Source organism: Squalius cephalus (assembly GCF_949319135.1).
Source record: "Squalius cephalus genome assembly, chromosome: 5".
Lineage (NCBI taxonomy): Eukaryota > Metazoa > Chordata > Actinopteri > Cypriniformes > Leuciscidae > Squalius > Squalius cephalus.
In genome coordinates this window covers 26,401,034-26,420,723 of record NC_137126.1, presented here as the reverse complement: position 1 = coordinate 26,420,723, position 19,690 = coordinate 26,401,034, and the positions used below count along the sequence as shown (strand labels likewise).

Genomic DNA, 19,690 nt, shown 5'->3' with positions numbered 1-19,690 from the left:
GGTAACATATGTATGAAGACATTAAGTTTGATTAGTAGGGAAAAAAAGGTTTGCATACTGACATGTACCTGCAGGCTGTCAGGCAGCTCTGTGATTGGCTGCTGGAGGAAGAGGGCCATGAGCATGAAGTAAATCTCTGGAACGTTGGTGTGTTTGGGCAGTAGAGTCTGCAACACGGGGAATCCTGGGAAATGGCAGGCATCTCGGTTGATTTCACGAAGAGTCGACCTGCCCCCTGCATTGCGGCCCACATTAAAACCTGAAAGGAGATAAGAGTAAAATAAATGGCCCACAATTTATGTTATAATAATTTATACTTAGTTATTGTTCTTATTATTATTGTTATCAAATATCATTACTGTATAATGATAGTTGTTTTTTAACATCTATATAATCATTAAATATGATCATATAGGCTAGGTCTCTTCTCACCCAGAACAGTGCCGATCTTATTAGTGAGCACAGAGTCGGTGTGGTCCAGCCACCCTCCTCCAGACAGGCCCTCTTTAAACCGGCTCAGGATGGATTGGTTACTCAGCAACACCACCAAGATCAAGAGAGCTGCCGTCACTGTGCTAGAGTGAATGTGTTCTTCCATAAACATCAGCAACCAATCAAAACCCAAGGTGCGCACAAGCTCATCACATGCTCTGTGGGAGGGAGCAGAAAGAATTTAGGGGTAGGGTGATTAATATGAAGGCGAAACTTACAAACATATGTTATAATGTTTTAAGTCAACAGGCTTAAATGGTGTTTTCTGCTATTTTTTCATACACTAAGAGCACTGTTAAGCAATAAAAGCACCTGGGCCACGCTAAATAATTTTGGACACATATTCAAAGTGTCCAGTTCCATCTGTATCCAGTCCAATATATCATCCCTAATCCAGCAGGCTCAGGTAACAATGTTACAGATGCTGTAAAATGCAGTGCAGCTCTCTGAGGTCTAATAATCCCCCCTTGATTTAATAAGGAGCATCACTCACTGTGCATTAACAGTGTTCTTCTCTTTGCAGCTGAAGAGCTGTTTGAGCAGGATATCCAGCAGTCTGTTCCGCAGAAGAATCAGGTTGGACGATAGGAGGCCTCCAAACTCATCATCAGCCCCTGGACAAACACCCAAGAAGAAGATTAAAGGTGTGGTCACATTTAATGCTGCTTGGTGAAATTTTGTGGGTGAAATCCAGTCATTTCAATTGATATCTGCATGATTGGGAATTTTGTTTAAGGGGGAAACTTCCCCATGCAGTTTTTTTTCACGCAAATTTGATGTTGACCAAAATAAAGCTGCTGCTAGGATTGAAAGGGTCTGATTTGTTAAGAGAGTGATGTTAAGATGAAATGTTTCTTAGATACTAAGCTTATTTGAAACTTAAAAAAAGATGACCAACCTCTATCGATCTTCTCCTCATTGGTGTTCTCCATAATGACAAACTTCTCACAGACTGCAAATGTTGGTAATGTTGAAGAGATGAACTGCCCAAACCTTAGTCATAAACAAATTAACAAATAATTGATTTTTTTTTTTTTTTTTTTTTAAGATAATTATGTTTTAAGTGTATTTATTATTGTAATATCTATCCAAATAATTCTTAGACAACAGAAATGATTCCTCAAGTCACCTCTGCTTCTAAACACAGTATATTCTGTGGCAACTGAAACTGTCCAAAATCAAATGGATCTGATTGTCAATTCTGATTCAGATTCAGTCTTCTCTTTTCATACATTTAAAAATGTCTACATCTCTGTGTCTACCTGAGCAGGTCATATGAGTTGGGGAAGCCCTGCAGCAGGAGACTGAGGACATTGCCGATGGCAGCGATGGTGGGCTGAGACAGAGACTGATCCCTCAGAGTCAGCAGCAGTTTGGGGATCAGCTGGAACTCCCGCAATAGTTTGCCATTCTTAGCAGCTTCACTGAGAACAGAAACAATTAAACACTGTGTTAGTGATAATAGTTTAATTAATGTTTATGAATTTAGCAACATCACTCCCTCTAAGGTAAGATTTTTTTCTATATTTTGAATTAGTACTTACATTAAATTGATCAAAAGTAACATTAAAGGTGATGATACACAGGGCAACTTTTTGAGCAATCTTGCTGGGCAATGTTGACCAGATGAGACACAGGGTCCATGACTGATCTAAGTTATCCAGACAGAAATGTACTGCCAATTTTCAATAGGAAAATGCCCAAGTAACAATTGATCGGCAAGATTGCCCAGCAACATTGCTCAAAAAGTTGCCCTGTGTATCATCACCTTTAGACATTCATAATGTGAAAAACAATTAAATGATTCTTGAGCAGCAAATCAGATCATATTTTAAATGATTTCTAAAGAATCATGAGACACTGAAGTAATGGCTGCTGAAAATTCAGCTTTGCCATCACAGGAATAAATTAAATTATAATAAATGTAAATATATAGTAAGATAGAAATGCTTCTGGGTCTCCATCATAATGTTAATGCTTAATGTGCACTATCAACTTTCGACAGGGCTTAATAAAAGTTACATTGTATTGCAGAAAGGTTTTAATAAGGAATGTTGAAGCACAGATGGATTACCTGGATTCAGTCAGAAGTTCAATGAAGTGCTCAAAGAGAGAGAGGTGCAGTTCATAGGGAGCATGAAGCCAAACCTGAAAGAACACCAAATTATTTAGAAAAAAAGGTGGATATCATGAAAAACAAACAATTTTCTTGAACTTTTGAAACAAAACAGTTTCAGAACTAAAGACCACTTACTGAGCCTATTTACAACTGGTCACTTCATGTGTTTTTACTGATCGGATATTTATCCGATTTGTTAAAACGATTCCATTTACACTTGGCCACATAAACGTGTCTCAGCAAAACGAACATAAATCCGATCTTCAATTCCCATGCTATATGCAAATTTAACAGAGTTCACGTAAACGAAAGCAACATATGAGCTGCATTTTATTTATCATCACTTAATTGCAAGATCAAAGACTGCAAAAGGAGAGAAAGTGGCATCAGCACTGGTAAGTTTATTCACACCTCTTTTAATGAAATCAATTGTGTTTTGAGCTTCAGGATGAATCTGCGAACTTTCAGGTTTATTTGCGACGGTTTTTGATTTTGCGGGGGGCCATATCTGTGGCGATGCGCGTTGCAGTAGCGCTGTCATATCTGGCTACCGGGAGCCGGTATAACACGCTCTCTCACGTTTATTTTTTGCCATTTTGGGAGGTGTAAAATTTACATATGTAGCTTTAACAACCAGATGCATTTGTCCAGTTTCATCTGGAATGCCTCTCAAACCACCTCCAGAAGTGATTTGAGCGATCGGATTTAACTCCGTTTCAAAAGAGTTTTGGAGGGCATTTACACCTGGTCTTTTCACAATCGGATAGCTATCACAGAGAATACGCTTGAAGTGAACAGTGTAAAACAGGACCACTGAAACTATGTTGCAACAGCAAAACTGTTGGATTTCTAATGCCAGAAACAACAGAAACAAGTGCCTGTAGTTCAGTTTTCAACAAGGTCACTGATCATGTCAGTCTGAGATATTTATAGATCTTGACTAGGTGTTTAAAAGAGGTCAGTTATTCTTTGTACATCTGCTGGATGAGAGTAACTGAAAAATCACAGCACCACTAAAGCTTCTCTTGTGAGCTTCGCACCTCAAAATCACACAGCAGGTCCTGGAAGGCTGTGGAGTTCGGAATGATGGAGGTCTCATGGCCACTATCGACAGTTCCAACCAGAGAGAAGGTCAAGTGCAGGATATGGCTGTTCAACAGAGGCCGTTTCTTCTTCAGCAACATAGCCAGCAGCTATAACAGAAGACACTCAGTTAAAGAAGATCTTTCAGGCAATGATCTAAAGCTGACAAAACAAAAACTGAAGGTCATGCAAAAGAATGATCTGCTATATTTTTGTTAGTCTACACATTTCAGGATTCAGTGAACCGATCAGTTTAAAACAGGCTGCAACCCAACATTCAGCCATTCATTTTCCTTACACAGTGACACCACAATCAACATCAGCTCTATGAAACATTGCATTCTCTATACAGACCCCATTAAAGCAGCAGAGAAATAAAACAATGCACCATCTGTTATGCTTAAACCAGCACATCCCAGCATGCCCCACCCGTACGAACCCCCACTTATCACATCAGTTGGCTGTCACCAGTCACAACAGCCCAGGCTCGCTGTTAGCATTTAATTTGCCACCTCATTGGCTCATAACATCCTACAGCTACAGCTGCAGAGAACAGAGGACACCCTCAGTTCAAAGTTCACAGAGTAATTGTTATTGCAGCCCACCTGGTAGCCTTTGATACGCTCCATCTCCTTGCTAGCTAGCGGGTTGCTCTTGACAACACAAACTAACGCTTTTACTGCAGCATAGAGACCCTCTACGTCTGATGCCATGGCAACCAGGCCCAGAATGGCAGCTGCTCCTCCGATGTACTGGAGGTTGGTGGCCACTGGTTTGGTTACGAAGGCGCGAACACCTACATGGAACAAGATTGCAGCTATAAATACATGAACATTGAGTGAAAGGGCCGGTTTATTGGAGAAGCTGTGCTGTGCCTTTCCATTGTCCACTTATGAAAATCCTTGCAGATCTCCACTGTCCAGATGAAAACAGCACACACACACTCACACACACACACACACACACACACACTCACCCAGGTAACCGATGATTGCAGATCCAATGGTCCTGGCCGGTCCGTTGAGATGGCCCACTGCATTATGGACGAGCTTGACTGGTGTGGCACTTTCATGAGAGGAAACCCCAAGCTGAAAGGGGATGAAAATATCACTCTGAGCAGCTTTCCAAAAGTGATCATTCAAATAATTACAGAGGAGCAGGCCTGCACCGCACAGTTCTGCAGAATTGGAACATTCTGAAACCCCTTGCATGTTTATTTAATAAATATTTTAACTAACTTTCAGCTACCAAAAAGTGGCCAATACTAGAACTCAGCAGATGATCCCATACAATTAGTAAAGAAAAAAAATGTCTTCAAGTTTTCCACAAAAAGCAGTTTAATTTTAATAAAGGGGTGAACATAAAGGGGTAAATAATGTATATGAGGAGGCTTTCAGCTTGCAATAACAGTAAGGTACAGTACAAGCTGAAGTTGCATTAAACATTTACCCTGAAGAATTCTGCATCAAATGTAAAAAAAACAAAAAATTCTGCACATCCCATACACTACCTTTTAAAAGTTGGGGGAGAAATGAATCCTCTATTCTGCAAGGATGCATTAAATTGCTAAATTGCCATAGGTGACAACGAAGACAAATTTTATTTTATTTTTTAGCTTTCTATTCATCAAAGAAACCTAAAAAAAATTTGGTTTCCACAAACATATTAAGCAGCACAACTGTGTCCAACATTAACAATAATAAGAAATATTTTTTGAGCACCAAATCAGCATATTATAATGACTTCTGAAGGATCATGTGACACTGAAGACTGGAGTAAAAATGCTGAAAATTGCAGAAATAAATTACATTTTAAAAAACAATATTGCTTACAGTCATGATTACTTTGTGGTTGTTCAGTTTAATTTGAACAGGAAGTCATCCATATGTCAATGCCAAAATATTAAATGTAATGCAAAATGGGAATTTTTAAAATATTCATTTAATTGTTTTAATTTATTACATTAATTCATCAATGTTTAATTAATATTTAATTAAAATTGGCTAGTTTATTGTTTAAAAAAGGAAAGAAATATCGTAACAAAAACAATTTTTTAAATTAAAATTATTGCATTAAAAATATATATAATTTTAGCATTAAGAAGCAGGAAGAGGGTGAGACTGCTTACCTGTTTGGCGATGGCTTTGCTGTCCAGTTTGTTGTAGACCTTTCGTATCTTGGCCACAGTGAGACTAGATACAGAGTGAGCAAAGAGACTGAAGGAGACCTTCTCTTCAGGGACCAACGCAACAGGACAGGGCGGCACAGCCTCAGTCTTTGAGTCTTTACCTGGAGATATGAGAGGAAACCCTGTCACTATTATCAAGCCACAACAAGCAACTAATACCTGCATTTTGCTAAACAACACATGCAAGATAAAATATTTAATCAGTACAACACCCACTAATTTACAATACAAATCTAATTTTAAGATTAGTTACTTTTTAGTCTCTAGTTATCCACCTAGTGTGATATAACAGGTACTTACATGGCAGGTAAACAGCTTGGAAACTGCCAACATAATTGGGTCCCAGCTCATAGATGGCAGCCACACTGGCCGCAGGCAGCACCTCCTCCAGAAAGTGAGTGGGCCCCAGTCGCCAGACCAGAGTGGAGAGCTGGCGCTGGGCTGGTGGCGTGCCGATGTAGCTGTACACCGTGCTCATCACAGGTGGGTTTGTGGAAGCAGAGCCACCGGGAGCATTGTGAACGTAGTGCAGCTACAAAGAGGAACAAAAGAGGAGAGTGTGACCTTAGCAGTTTGCAGGGCGGGGCATTTTATTTATTTTTTCAAATGTTATTTTACAATATCTTTTTTCAGATTTTATATTATAATGCTAAATACAGGTGTAAACAGGGTCTAAAACATTTTGAGCTTGGCCACTTTCAATCACTTCCAGAGGTAGTCGAAAACACATTCGATCTGATTGCTTTAGACACTCATGTGGTTTGAACGGTTCATGGTTTGAAGATGGAAAGCAAAAGCACAGAAAGATGTGCCTCATTGCTACAATATGCGTTTTAAAATCAACTAAAAAAAATCAAACATGTTTAATATACTCTGACTGGATGGATTCATAGTCTGAAGCTAAAACATCAAAGCCTGTGCCCATCATACACTACGCAAATTTCTGTACAATCGGTTAACTAAAATTTGCAAACGGTCTTTGATGTAATCTCGTCCAGACTTAAAACGTGGATAAATCTAGGCAGAAAAATACAAAAATATTATTCCAGCCTTAATGTAACTAGCCAACAGCTGAGGTTTTACCCCCATATGCTGCTTAGCGTTAATTTTGGACCCAGCATATGATTTGTCTGTGACGAACAGGTAAGGAAAAAATTTGTTTAGGTTAATCTGTTTGCCAAAACACCAGTTTTGTGCTATGTTAAAAAAATATGACCTTTGTGCATAAAAGATAATAACGCCACTGTAATGTTTTCCATTACTTAAGTCAAATCAAAACAAACGTGTCCACATCAGGAGCTGGGCCACACCTTGACCGTGCTGACCATCTGGCCATCGATGTAGAGAGTCGCCATGCTGTTCTTCAGCATTCCTTTGCTCATAACCAACACCAGGTGGTGCCACTGTCCCTCGGTGATGAGGTCAGCACAGCGGAAGCGAGCACAGCAGGGCAGGATCTCATAGAAGGAGGACTCCTCACTGAAGTCATCCACTGCGAGGGGAGAGAGGAAATGATGTCACGTCACTAACCACAGACAAAGGAACTTTTCCTCTGCATTTCAGAAGGAACAGGCTCTTAAATGCTACATAATAATGGCTTAATTGATAACAGTTTGCCTACAAAGCCAAAAGCGTGGTGACATCAAAAGCTAAATTAATATTTAAAGTCCCCCTGTGGTGAAAATCAAGTTTTTAATGTTGTTTATATGTCTACGTGGTGTTTTTAATAAGGTTTAAGACAAACCATGTACAAATTCATAAGTCAACACCATTGCTGAGTATTTTCTCTTTGTGAACCATAGACAGTCTCAAAATCACGGTTTGAAATCGCGTCGTCACAAGCTACCTTATAACAAATCACGTCAACGAGTGGATCTCTGAGCTGGTGTGAGTGAGTGGAGGCGGGGCTGATTTGCATATTCATAGAACCGTGTATACTAAATGAGGCACTGGTGCCTTCCTTTTTCAAGGAAAAAAACGTTTAAATATGTCATTTTGGTGATCAAAGATGAGTTTTAAGGGATAAAATCATTGACTACAGGGGGACTTTAAATTATTATTTTAAATGTTTTAATAATTTGTTTAATGTGTTCACAAACAACAGCATTAAACATATGCTTTAATAAGCTTATTTAACCTGCGTAGAGGAACAGAGGTTGAAATGGTCATCTAATTCACAAACATTCCACATCATTAAAACTTTGCTGACTAAAGAGCTAAAAGAGGAAGTTGTAAGAAACACTTGCCGTAGGTCTGAAGCAGCTCTTCCTTGGTGGACACAATGAGAGATCGGTCCTTAGCAGACAGCACAATGGCCAGGCACACGTAGTGCTGCTCAGATGAGGTGGCCCGTCGCACCACCGTGATCAGACGCACAGGGTGACTCTGGGGTGGCGTGCTGAAGCGCTCAACGCAAAACCACGTCGAGTAGCTCAGGCCAGACGGGGGTGGAAAGAAACGCTCACCTGGAGAGATGAAAATGAGGATATTTAATATTAGTGTGTATTAGACAAAGTATACAGTGGGTTTCCAAAAGTCTGAGACCACGTTCGGAAAAAAAAACATTTTTCATTACAAATGGCACTACTGTTCAAATGTTTGGGGTCAGTAATTGTTTTTAATGTTTTGAAAGAAGTATCTTATGCTCACCAAGGCTGCAATTTTTTTGACAAAAATACAGTAAAACAATTGTGAAACAATATTGTGAAATATTATTACAATTTAAAATAATGTTTTCCATTTCAATATACAATTTATTCCTGTGATGGCAAAGCTGTATTTTCAGCATCATTACTCCAGTCTTCATTGTTCCTTCAGAAATCAGTCTAATATGCTGATTTGGCGTTCAAGAAACATTACTTATTAAGATGAATGTTGAAAACCATTTAATATATGTTTTGTATTTTCATATTTATTTTAATCATTTATTTTCAAGATAAAATTTTTCTTTTTATATGGTCTTGGAACCAATATCTCCACTGAATAAATCTCCCTGGACTTTGCATAATGATCTATCAAGCAGAGGTTCTTGAAAATGTACACTAAATCCACTTTGGCTTGTACCCTAAACCCAGGAAACCCCTGGAAGAGAGACAGGAACAATGAACTAGACTGAAGGGGATCTGAATGAAACTCTCTGAGGAAGAAATTATGATGTCATCCCCAAAAATAGGTCAGAGGATATGATGCAGGAGTCTATCTATAAATACTGAAATCATTCATTTACATTCAACAGAGAGAAAGAGAGAGAGAGAGAGAGAGAGAGAGAGAGAGAGAGAGAGAGAGAGAGAGAGAGAGAGAGAGAGAGAGAGAGAGAGAGAGAGAGAAGAAAGAAAGAAAGAAAGAAAGAAAGAAAGAGAGAGAGAGAGAGAGAGAAAATTGGGAGGATGAACGAGAGAGAGAGACAGTAAAATAAAGAAAGAGGAAGTGAGAGAGATGGAGAGGCAGCGAGCCCTGAATCACCTTCATTAATACTACATAGGCACTTGTACACCCACTCAGGGCTGCTGTGAGCCGGTGGTGCTCAAACAGGAGTAAAGGCACACAAACAATTTCTGCCAAGCTCTGTCAAGTTTGCCTCTTTTCTCTAGACTCCACCATCTTTGCTAAAATTCCGTCACAGTGCTGTGCTCCTGTTCCCTCTACCTCCCGCCTGTCATGAGCCAAGACGCTTCGAAAATTCTGTCAAGCTGCAATGCCATCATTTGCCATCCCAAATCTGTAAACTCAAAAACCTACTCAAAAATGTTAGATTCGCAGCTGTTTGGAATACTTGATTCTGATTGGTCAATCACATAACAACTGATAAACTATATATCACCATTGTCCATTGGCAACATACCGGTGCTATTTTTATCTCTCTCATTTCATCCCATGGCCTTTTTATATCAACAAAAGTTAGAATAGCTAATTGGCAACATCTTGTGATTCAAAACATTTAAGACTTCACTACTGATTTTAGTATGCATTTAAAGCTGAGCAGTTAAAGCAAGTAACAAAAACATAGTTGGATTTAAAATGGAGGAAGACATGTAATACTGCAGCTAAGGCTTCATTTATTTAATAAAAAAGTCAAATTGTGTTTTTATTACTATTTTATCTGGAATATTATTACAATTTAAAATATATTCTAGTATATAATAAAATCTATTCTAATTCAATCCTTTGATGGTAAAGCTAAAAGATAAACATTATACAGCTAAAGCTAAAAAACATAAAACATTATAAAAGCTAAAACTCCAGTCTTCAGTGTCACATGATCCTTCAGAAATCATTTTAATACGCTGAGTTGGTGCTCAAGAAATATTTAGTAGTAGACAAACAGATAGACAGACAAACAGATAGATAGATAGATAGATAGATAGATAGATGACTACCGTCAACTGTCTGGTTACCAACATTCTTCTAAATATCATATTTTGTGATCAACGAAAGAAAGAAACTCATTCAGGTTTAGAACGACATGAGGGTGAGTAAATGATGTCAACATTTTCATTTTTGGGTGAACTATCCCTTTAATAAAGATTTCCGAAGGGTGGGAAACTGCTGGCTGCTGTTATGCAAATCATGGGGGTTGGGGGACAGTGTGTTTATGAGCACGTACCGTTTCCCATACCACTGACCACCGCCCCGTCACTGACTCCAGATGTGTTGGCATTGCTGGACGGTGCATTATGAGGGGCCAAACTAGGCAAAAACAAACAGCTGGAGAGAGAAGATTGAAAATAAAAAAATTATTTTCATTTATCAGGAATCCCAGCAGCTCAGACATTTCACACATTTCACTCTCGTCTCTCAGTAACAGTCATAAAATGTGGGAATATTTCACATTCTGCATAAAGAGGAGATGTGGATGTTTATTTGTGGGTGTCATGCCTTATGTAACAATGACACAGTGTGCTCATCATAACAGCACTAAATTACATCGGTTACAAACATCCACGAAAAAAACTGACAGATGTTACTAAATGTCAGAGAAGCAAATAATGAAAATAGGTGCGACACAATGGAAGACTCCTACTTCATTAAACATTCTGCCATTCATTAAACTAAACAGAAAACCACCAAATGTCACTCAATACAGCTAAACAAGTCTCTTTGGAGGCTAATTAACCCTGACAAAGGAAGCCTTGAATGTCATTTTAATTAGTGGTCGACCGATATATCGCCGAGGCCGATATATCGGCCGATATTTGAAATTTTTTAGATATCGGCATCGGCCGATAAATATTTCCGTTTGGCCGATATATTTCAAAACAGTTTGTGACTGTGTGCATTAGCGCTTTTTTCCACTGACGCGAACAGAGCGAGCGTGAATGAACTGAATACACTCACTCTGCTCCGCCCAGCACCGTAAGACAAGCCACTCAGAAGTGAAGCAGACATCTGACAGACACAGTAAATGACCATTCGCATTCGCTTTCTAACCTGACGCTACATTGTGTTACACACAAAAACACTCCGGCCGGCGTGCAGCAGAGTCTATTCAAACAGTACCGTGATATGTCAGATCCGCAGCCCAGCGGAAGCTCCAGTGGGGGTCACAGATGTGATATAAACGAATTCAAACAAAACTGAAAACATTTTACCTCACAAACAGTCAAAAATCCTGTGACTGGCTGTTCCTCAGATACTCGCGCGTTGTTCTCGGGTTACATTTAAACTAGACGCTGTTTTCCAATGGACTCGCGTGCACTGAAAAGCTGGGTCGCGTCACTCGCGTGCAGTTGGTCGCGTGAGGTGGATGAGAGGAGAACACTATGTAATAATATTACGTTTGAAAAATCCTTGAAAATGTTATTCACTATCTACTGTATTTATTTATCCATGATTGGCGTAATATCGTGAGTAGTATACATTTTCATATGTTCATGTATGTCATGCAAATACATGTGACGGCTTGCAACGTTTTAAAGAAACAAACAAGCAAAACTAAACACATAAATCATTATTATTTAAATATACTTGAAGTAAAACAACCTGTTTAAAGTAAATAGTGTAAATAAACTATGTGAGATTTATATTTAACTATGTATTGTACATAAAATGTATGTAATTTCACATACTATTTTGTCATTAATTTATGAATATTGTTTCGATTGGTTCATTAATGATAAATGTTATTTGTAACCTGCAGTAAGCAGCACGATAATAATTATAATTATTTGACTGAAAAAATGACTAAATATTAAAGCAGACAAGAAGCTGCACTAAAACTTTATTTATTGAAGTGTTACCTTACCTTTTTGTTTACATTTTAACTTCTTAGTAAATATTTTTTTATTGCAAAAAGAATTTTGCATAAATAGTATGTACAATAAATGTTCATTTAGTTTCACCAATATTCTTTATGTCTCTCATTTACTGTATTCACATGTATTGTATCGGCCTCATATCGGCCAATCGGCCAGATTGCTTTCTCAATATCGGCATCGGCATCGGCCATTAAAAATCCCATATCGGTCGACCACTAATTTTAATACTGAAAAAAATGGTGGCATAAAAAAAAGAAACATCCCATTTCATACTAACAATACAAACATCCACCGTGAAACATGAACACCTCCCACGGAAGTGAGGAAGGGTTTCATTTAGTTCATATGATAAAACTTCCCTTTGAGAACATTTGGAGACGTCCCTATTTGGGGAAAAAATATTTAGTAATAAAAAAAAAGGAAAACTATATATAGTATATATATTTTTTTATTATTATTATTATTATTATTTTGACTTTTTTTATTACTAAATTATTTTTAATGAAATTAATATAATTTCATACAAAATATTAATATAATTATTGAAACTGATCATGCATGATTAAATAATTATTTATTTAAATAAGATAAAAAATACAAACAATAGAAGTCTATGTATGTGTGTACACAGGGGGGGTTAATGTCCTCCTCCTCATAACCAAAAAAGCTCTTATCCCAGCTGTGACAGCACCATTAGGCTGGTCTGCACGGCCCAATACAGAACGTGTTTACATGAATTTTTCATGAAGGCAGATGGGGGCCGTGTGCGTACGCGAGAGTTTTCTCAGCATCCGCAAGATGAAATGTGGGCAAGGTACAAGTGATTTTTACATCTTCAATTATTCTAAACTCCATGTCCTATTCAGATGAAGGAGGAAGTATTTAAAGACACAGGAGGATCCTGACTAAGACACATAAAAGACACATCATTTGATTTGCCTGTGCATTTAATGCAGGTTTAATGGGAATTTGTGGTATTTAAGTCAGTAGAACTGCTGCACAATTGTTCAAGCAATAGAAAGGCCATTGGGAGACTAACAAAATTCAATCTGTGCACAACTAACATTACTTGAAGCATGTGGGTCTCTCTATTATGTCTGCTGGGTACAAAAACAGAACTGTTGACCCATTTCATACACATAAATCTCCCATTTAAGCAGCTAATACTTTGGATATAAGACAAATGATGATCACTGCGCTTTCATAATTAATGAAAAAAATGAAATATTAAAGATGTGTTATTTTCAGTTTTAGCACGTACCCTGATGGGATTATGTTAAACAGAAACAGATGGAGGCTCAGTGTGGATTCTTTGTTGCGCTTTGAACTGAGATACGTTCAGAGATGTAAGCGTATTTCAAGCCTCTGTTTTTCTGTGAGCTTTAAACTAGGTCAAGCTTTTAAAAGCACAACACCAGATAAATGTTTGACTGACGCATATATCTGATAAACACATTCTGAACTGAAGCCAATAAATCTCTGATGCCTAAACGGGTGTCTGCCTGCAAACAGTGACTGTGTGCAAACAATCTTTATCTTCAAAAGATAGGCTTGGCTAGACTAGTGCAGACAGCCTTACCCGAATCCCTCCAATGACGTGTCGAACTCCACGAAGGCGGGTGTGACGGACGATCCATGGAGACGGATGTCATGGGGCGTCGTCATGGAGACCAGGCACTTGACTCGGGTGAGGGGCACGGTGCTGCCCTCAGCTGATCGCACCAGACTTCGACTGATCCGGTACTGGCTATTGTCCTCATTAATTGTGAACACGCTATCCGGCCCAAAACCCTCCATGGACAGGGTCATGCTGTCTGGAGGTGCAAAAGGTCAAATGTACAATTAGGCTGGTCCCGTAAACTCTCCTGCTCGCTTAGTTTTACACTATTAATTAGAATGAGTTAATGGTCAATTGTGATGTAACATTGACAACAGTTATTTCTGTTAGTATAAGTGACTTTATACTTTAATATGTGCTGTTTATATTTTTTTAAAGAAACATTAAGAAACATCTTGTTAGATATGTTTGATAAACTACTATATAACATTAACATCGCATGAAAAGCATCACATTAAATGTCTGTAGTGAAAATGTTTGTTTCTTTTTTATTAATAGATTTTGTCGATTTAATTTTTATATATTTTTATTACATAAATATAATATGTAACATAATATCTTAATTATTTAAATGTATTTATTTATTGAAAACAAGAAAATCACGGTTGTAAGCTATTATTACCCAACACTGAATGTCTCAAATTTTGGTAACAGGGAAAAAATAAAAATCTCACATGAATTAAACTGAAAATAAAAATTAAAACCACTCATAATTTTTAGTCTGCCCTCCAGAGGTTCATGATAAAAATTCTCAAATTGTTTAGCACCTATCTCATTTTACTAGCCATTAGTTGAAGAATAAAACATTATTTAATTTCAGGCCCTATTTTGTACCCCATTTGTGAAAGTACCTTATATAAAATATTCAGTCAATTTATCAAGAATTCCCATACATAATAAATGCCATTTCACTTTCACCCAATGTTGCTGTTTAAAGATTCAAGCAGTGAAACAGAAAGGTAAAGGTATCTTTTCATTCTGTTTAAATTAGAGTTATCTTAAATAACCTCATTCTGACATAATCTGTTGTGGATATAACCAACAAAAAATATCTGCTTTCACTGGACCCTGGACACACAGCAGTATTCCTCAGAGACTAAGTAAGCAGGAAACCTTTAAATTAGCAAGCTCAAAAAGGACTCGCTGGACATGGAGAGCTTGGAGAAAAGTAATTTCACTGGTAATTAGGGAAGCTGGGAACTCATCTCCGGCAAAACCATGTTCAATTGAACGGCTCTCAGCAGGCAGAGTCGAGGAGACCGAGAGGAGAATGTTTTGTTTGATTCTGATGGTGATTGATGGCATTTCACCAAAGACCACAGTCAGTGAAGCCTGAAGTAATGTCCCTCCTTTCACTGGCCCACAGAGAAACCACAGAGACAAGACCACGTAACACTGACACAAACTGTTTACGGGATGGTACAAAAGCACACTGACAGTTCTAACAGTCTTTATGCATTCCTTTTTTTTTCTCCTTACTTCGCATTTCAGCTTCATAGCTGAGGGAGCTCGGCTTGTGGACCCGGTACTGCTTCAGGAGCTTTTTGTCCCAGGCACCGCAATTCAGAGGATTCCCTAGTCGTAAAAATTCCCTGGAAAATATATAAAAACATTTTATAGCGACAGCAATAACCCACACAATGAACAGTTGCCTGATCTTCCAGCATAATCACAATACATTAAGAAATAGATTAAGACAAAGACCGTAAATAATAAAAACAAATACAATTAAAAACATATTAAATAACAACAATACATATTAATAAACAACACTTAAAGCTGCAGTCCGTAGTTTTTCCTCTTTGTCGCCATCTCTGTTCGAAATCTGCAACTGCAGTTATTTCGTAAAAAATCACCACATCCTCGCACGCAATATAGCCTACTAGCCAGGACATCTTCTTTATGTTTACAGATGTGACGTAATGACTAGGGCCCTATGATTTCCGTGATGCGGAAAACGCGGACGGAATCACGGAATTTACACATGAAAACGGAATTCTCTTATGCGCACGGAATTTGCATATATTTTGTTGACATATTAAATAAACTTTTTTTTTTTTCTTCCTTCTCATTTTTTCAGTTTAAAACAACAAACGTAGAAAGGTCTCTACCTAAACCCAGAGCCATATAGAGAGACATCTGTCAATACAGTTAATATACAGGAATGCAAACAGCGCGCTTTTCAGTATGCACGCAAGCGTGAACCAGTGTTTCTTCTTGCTGCGTATCTTTTACTGTCCGTGGCCTGATTGGAGGTAACTAACTCGTCAAGGGGCCGTTCACATGTCGTGTCTTTTGCGCGCTCAAGTTCGTTAACGTTATTTCAAATGTAGGCATGCGGCAAGCGCGCTCATAATTGAAGCGACACGCTAATTTTTTCCTGGCGCAGCGAGATGAAAACACCTCAACTTTTCAGAATACTCTTTGTCGTTGTGGAGAGCGCAGAGCATGGTTGCATAGCAACGACAGACGCCACGGGAAAATCGGACCGAATTTTACCATTAATAATAAAAGATAAGCTAAAGTGCATTGTATTTGTAAATGTCAGTAATTTATCTTTTTTGACTCATTCTTTTTATAAAAAGGATTTAAAGGCTTAAATATGTGAGGTTTATCTTTTTATAAAACATTTTTTGTGAAAAATGATTTAAAGGCTAATTTAATCTTTAATTTAATATTCGTCAATCTTACCTTGTAACAGTTACCTTCACGTTACTGTTATTTTTGGCCAGAGATTTGTTGAAGGTTTGGCCGAATTTTGAATGTGCTTTGCTGAATATATTAACAGTTTAAATAAAAAAGCTGAATTGTGAGTTTGTGTAACTGAATTTGTAAAGGTCAATACTGCTTAGAAGTGAAAAGAAAACAAGCAAATCCGAAAAATCCGAAAGGGCTAAAAATAAATCCAAAAAAATGGAATTTGGAAAAAAATAAAACGGAATTTGAGAAAAAATAAAACGGATTTCATAGGGCCCTAAATGACGCAAAGACATGCTCGAATTTCCCGCGGAAATCCACCAATACCACTGGATTTAAAAACATTATTACAAGCTTACCGTTTTGAATCGAGCTAAGGCAAGCAGATAGTTTTGAACACTGGCTGATTATGTATTTGCTCAAAAATGTATTTTGGATCATTTTTAACCCAAAAAAATTACAGGCTGCAGCTTTAAGTAAATATTGTTATTATTATTATTGGTATCATTATTACATCTATTTGCAGAAGGATTTTTCCAGAGCTGACTGTTGCATGACATTTAAACCAAGATACAAGGCATGGTTTGATTCCTCAAATGAGCTGGAGTGAATTGCTGTTTTGTTTTTTATTTTGTAGTGAACCGAGTCTGCATCCTTCATCACATTTGACCAGCCATGCGGAAAATTGAAATCGCTAATCCGTTTGACTTGGAGGAGACCCATGGAGAGCTTTGAATAATATTAAGATGCGTCAAATTTGATCATTTTCCTTTTATGCAAACGTGCAGCTGTGATAAGATTGAATCAGAACAGACTGAATCGTCAAGCCAGACTTTAACTGATTGGTACTTGTATAAACAAAAATCAGTTCAAAAGAGCTCACATGTGGGAGACTAATCAATAAAAGGCTGGGGGCAGAAACATGCTCCATTAAGAACCTATGCATGAAAATTCATCACTTAAATAAATATTGCTGAGGCCTTGAGATGTACTGGACAAAGAGCTGGCCCTCTAATCTGCACTGTATCAGTTGTGCAATGTACTGTATACGCTGTATTGTACTGTACTAGCAGCAGGGAGGGCCTCAATATCCTGTTATATTACGTCACGGTATGTTATGTTAATATACTTGTCATAATATTTTATTATTATCAATAAAAAAAATCTTCTGAGCAAACTTAGACTCACCTGAGCACCATCGGCTGTAGGGCCTGGGAGGCCAGTCGCTCAAACATCCTTTGCAGCGGTGGGTGGAGTGGGTGATCTTCGTCTCCCAAAGCGCAGCTACAGCGCTGAAGCAAGCGTGAGTGCAGACCTGCCTCACACAGGATCTGCTGGTTCCTCTCCGAATGCACCAACAGCTGCAGAATGTTAGCAACAGCTAGCTGCAGGTCCAGAGCATGCTAAGGGGCAGAGCAAGGGTGAAGTGAGCTGCAGGACACTTAGTAGTACACTTAATTCAGATCAATTTAAAATTCACATTGCAGTGGCACAAGCCAAACATAGAAGGCTATCACTAGTCAAGTAGGTTCAGTGGACAATCCTCATCACAGGGACAACAAAAACATCAGTGTATCAGATTCTCATTGTGAACCCAGCTGTAGTATCCAATATGGTCTTAATATTTAATTTATTTGATATCCTATAAGAATTTTACTTAAATCAAATTTCTTATAGGCCTGATTTCAGAAGACACATCACTTAAAGGAATGCTCTAGGTTACATACAAATTCATTCATGTCATCAGCATGCCACATTTGCTATCGATTACCACAGAATATCATTTAAATTTGAGCCGATGTGTTGCCTCACATTCTTCCATTGTTAGCATGTAACTCTCTAGATACTCTCTGTACCTCTCCAGGGAGCAGCTTAGATTAGTTTCTGTGGTAATCGTGGCAAACATAACAAAAATGCTGTCGATAGAGCTTCACTGGGAATGCGCCTTTACACAAAATCCCCAAAAGACGCTTTCATTCTGATAAAATCCCTCGATTTTGACAACTTACTGTAGGTGAAAAACAAAATCATGCTTAGGTAACAAATCATTAAACTGAATAAGTGTGAACAAAGTCTTGGCTCCATCTCAAAACCAAGGAAGCACTACTTGGTCATTTAAAGTTTATAATATGGCTGCATATTGAGACAGCCTTCATCCCACATTATCACTAAAAACCTGATTGGTAAGTTTTTTTTATATTAAAAAAAAAAAAAAGTATCTTATGCTCACCAAGGCTGCATTTATTTGACCAACAACACAGTAAAAGCATCATGATCCTTCAGAAATCATTCTAATATTCGGATTTGATGCTCAAAACAGTTGAGCATCAACTCCTAAATATTTTGTGTGGAAACCAAGATACATTTTTGTCACTTATGATCAATTTAATGCATCCTTACTGAATAAAAGTAATTTTTTTTCTTACTGACGGTAAACTTTTGAACTGTAGTGTATACAAACATTTTTGAGGTAGCATCATAGATACACCAAAGTATATGACCATATTTGATGCTGACAAGCTCAGCAACACATTCTTATCTCTCCTAGCTACAGTACATGCCAACTTTAAGATTTTGCGTTAGGCATTCCCATGTAGACACCAAACAACGTGTCAGTTCACTAGGTTTTGAGACAGAGCCTATGTCCACAAGAAACTCGTACCTCGGGCTGTGTGTCAGAAGAAACAGAGGGTAGGAGGTCGATCATTGCCAGCACTGCTCCAGGGTGGATAACTACAGGGTCTGAAGAATGCTGGAACTGATTCCCCAAGTGCAGCTTCAGGTCCGTTATGGCTTTACTAGAAGCAGAGTTGGATGAGCTGTGGTAGCCATGTCTATTGGGAAAGAAAAAGATCACTTAATGTCTCTTCTTAGTCTCATTACTTAGTCTCAGTGTCTGAAAAGAGTAATTCACTTACACATTTTGGCTTGGCCAAATCATTTTCCAGATAAAAGCTAAAACGCTGAAAAAGCTTAAACAGCTTTTTGAAAGAAGGATTTTTTGGTCATAGTTAAACTTACTCTTAAGTACAGCACTGAAATTCCATTTAAAGAATATCAGCTTTGATATAATGTTACTTATGAATCAACTTATTAAAATCCCCACAGAGAGTTTGAAATGACTGAAAAAAAGCTGTCAGTGCAACCAGAGGAGTGGAAAGTTTTGCAACTGCAAAGCTTTATGGGTAAGCAAAGTAGCTCAACACGGCAGATGAGATGGTGCAGAGGAAGATGAAAGC

At 38.0% G+C, this 19,690-nt stretch overlaps 1 protein-coding gene across 4 annotated transcripts in view; it reads right to left on the bottom strand.

The window, feature by feature from the left end:
• Positions 1–19,690, bottom strand: part of wdfy3 (WD repeat and FYVE domain containing 3) — a 76,889-nt gene that overhangs the window by 23,212 nt on the left and 33,987 nt on the right. For 3 of the 4 annotated variants that reach the window (XM_079870398.1, XM_079870396.1, XM_079870399.1), the window contains 18 exons: positions 19,114–19,285; positions 17,640–17,854; positions 15,234–15,346; positions 13,716–13,950; positions 10,486–10,586; positions 8,129–8,347; positions 7,193–7,374; positions 6,183–6,414; positions 5,823–5,983; positions 4,671–4,782; positions 4,300–4,490; positions 3,652–3,804; positions 2,567–2,640; positions 1,755–1,916; positions 1,391–1,485; positions 986–1,106; positions 433–650; positions 63–259 (listed from right to left, as the gene is read on the bottom strand). In XM_079870398.1, coding sequence (XP_079726524.1) covers positions 63–259; positions 433–650; positions 986–1,106; positions 1,391–1,485; positions 1,755–1,916; positions 2,567–2,640; positions 3,652–3,804; positions 4,300–4,490; positions 4,671–4,782; positions 5,823–5,983; positions 6,183–6,414; positions 7,193–7,374; positions 8,129–8,347; positions 10,486–10,586; positions 13,716–13,950; positions 15,234–15,346; positions 17,640–17,854; positions 19,114–19,285 — 2,953 coding nt within the window. The remainder of the gene's footprint in view (positions 1–62; positions 260–432; positions 651–985; positions 1,107–1,390; positions 1,486–1,754; positions 1,917–2,566; positions 2,641–3,651; positions 3,805–4,299; positions 4,491–4,670; positions 4,783–5,822; positions 5,984–6,182; positions 6,415–7,192; positions 7,375–8,128; positions 8,348–10,485; positions 10,587–13,715; positions 13,951–15,233; positions 15,347–17,639; positions 17,855–19,113; positions 19,286–19,690) is intronic. The other variant, XM_079870397.1, reaches the window with a different exon arrangement.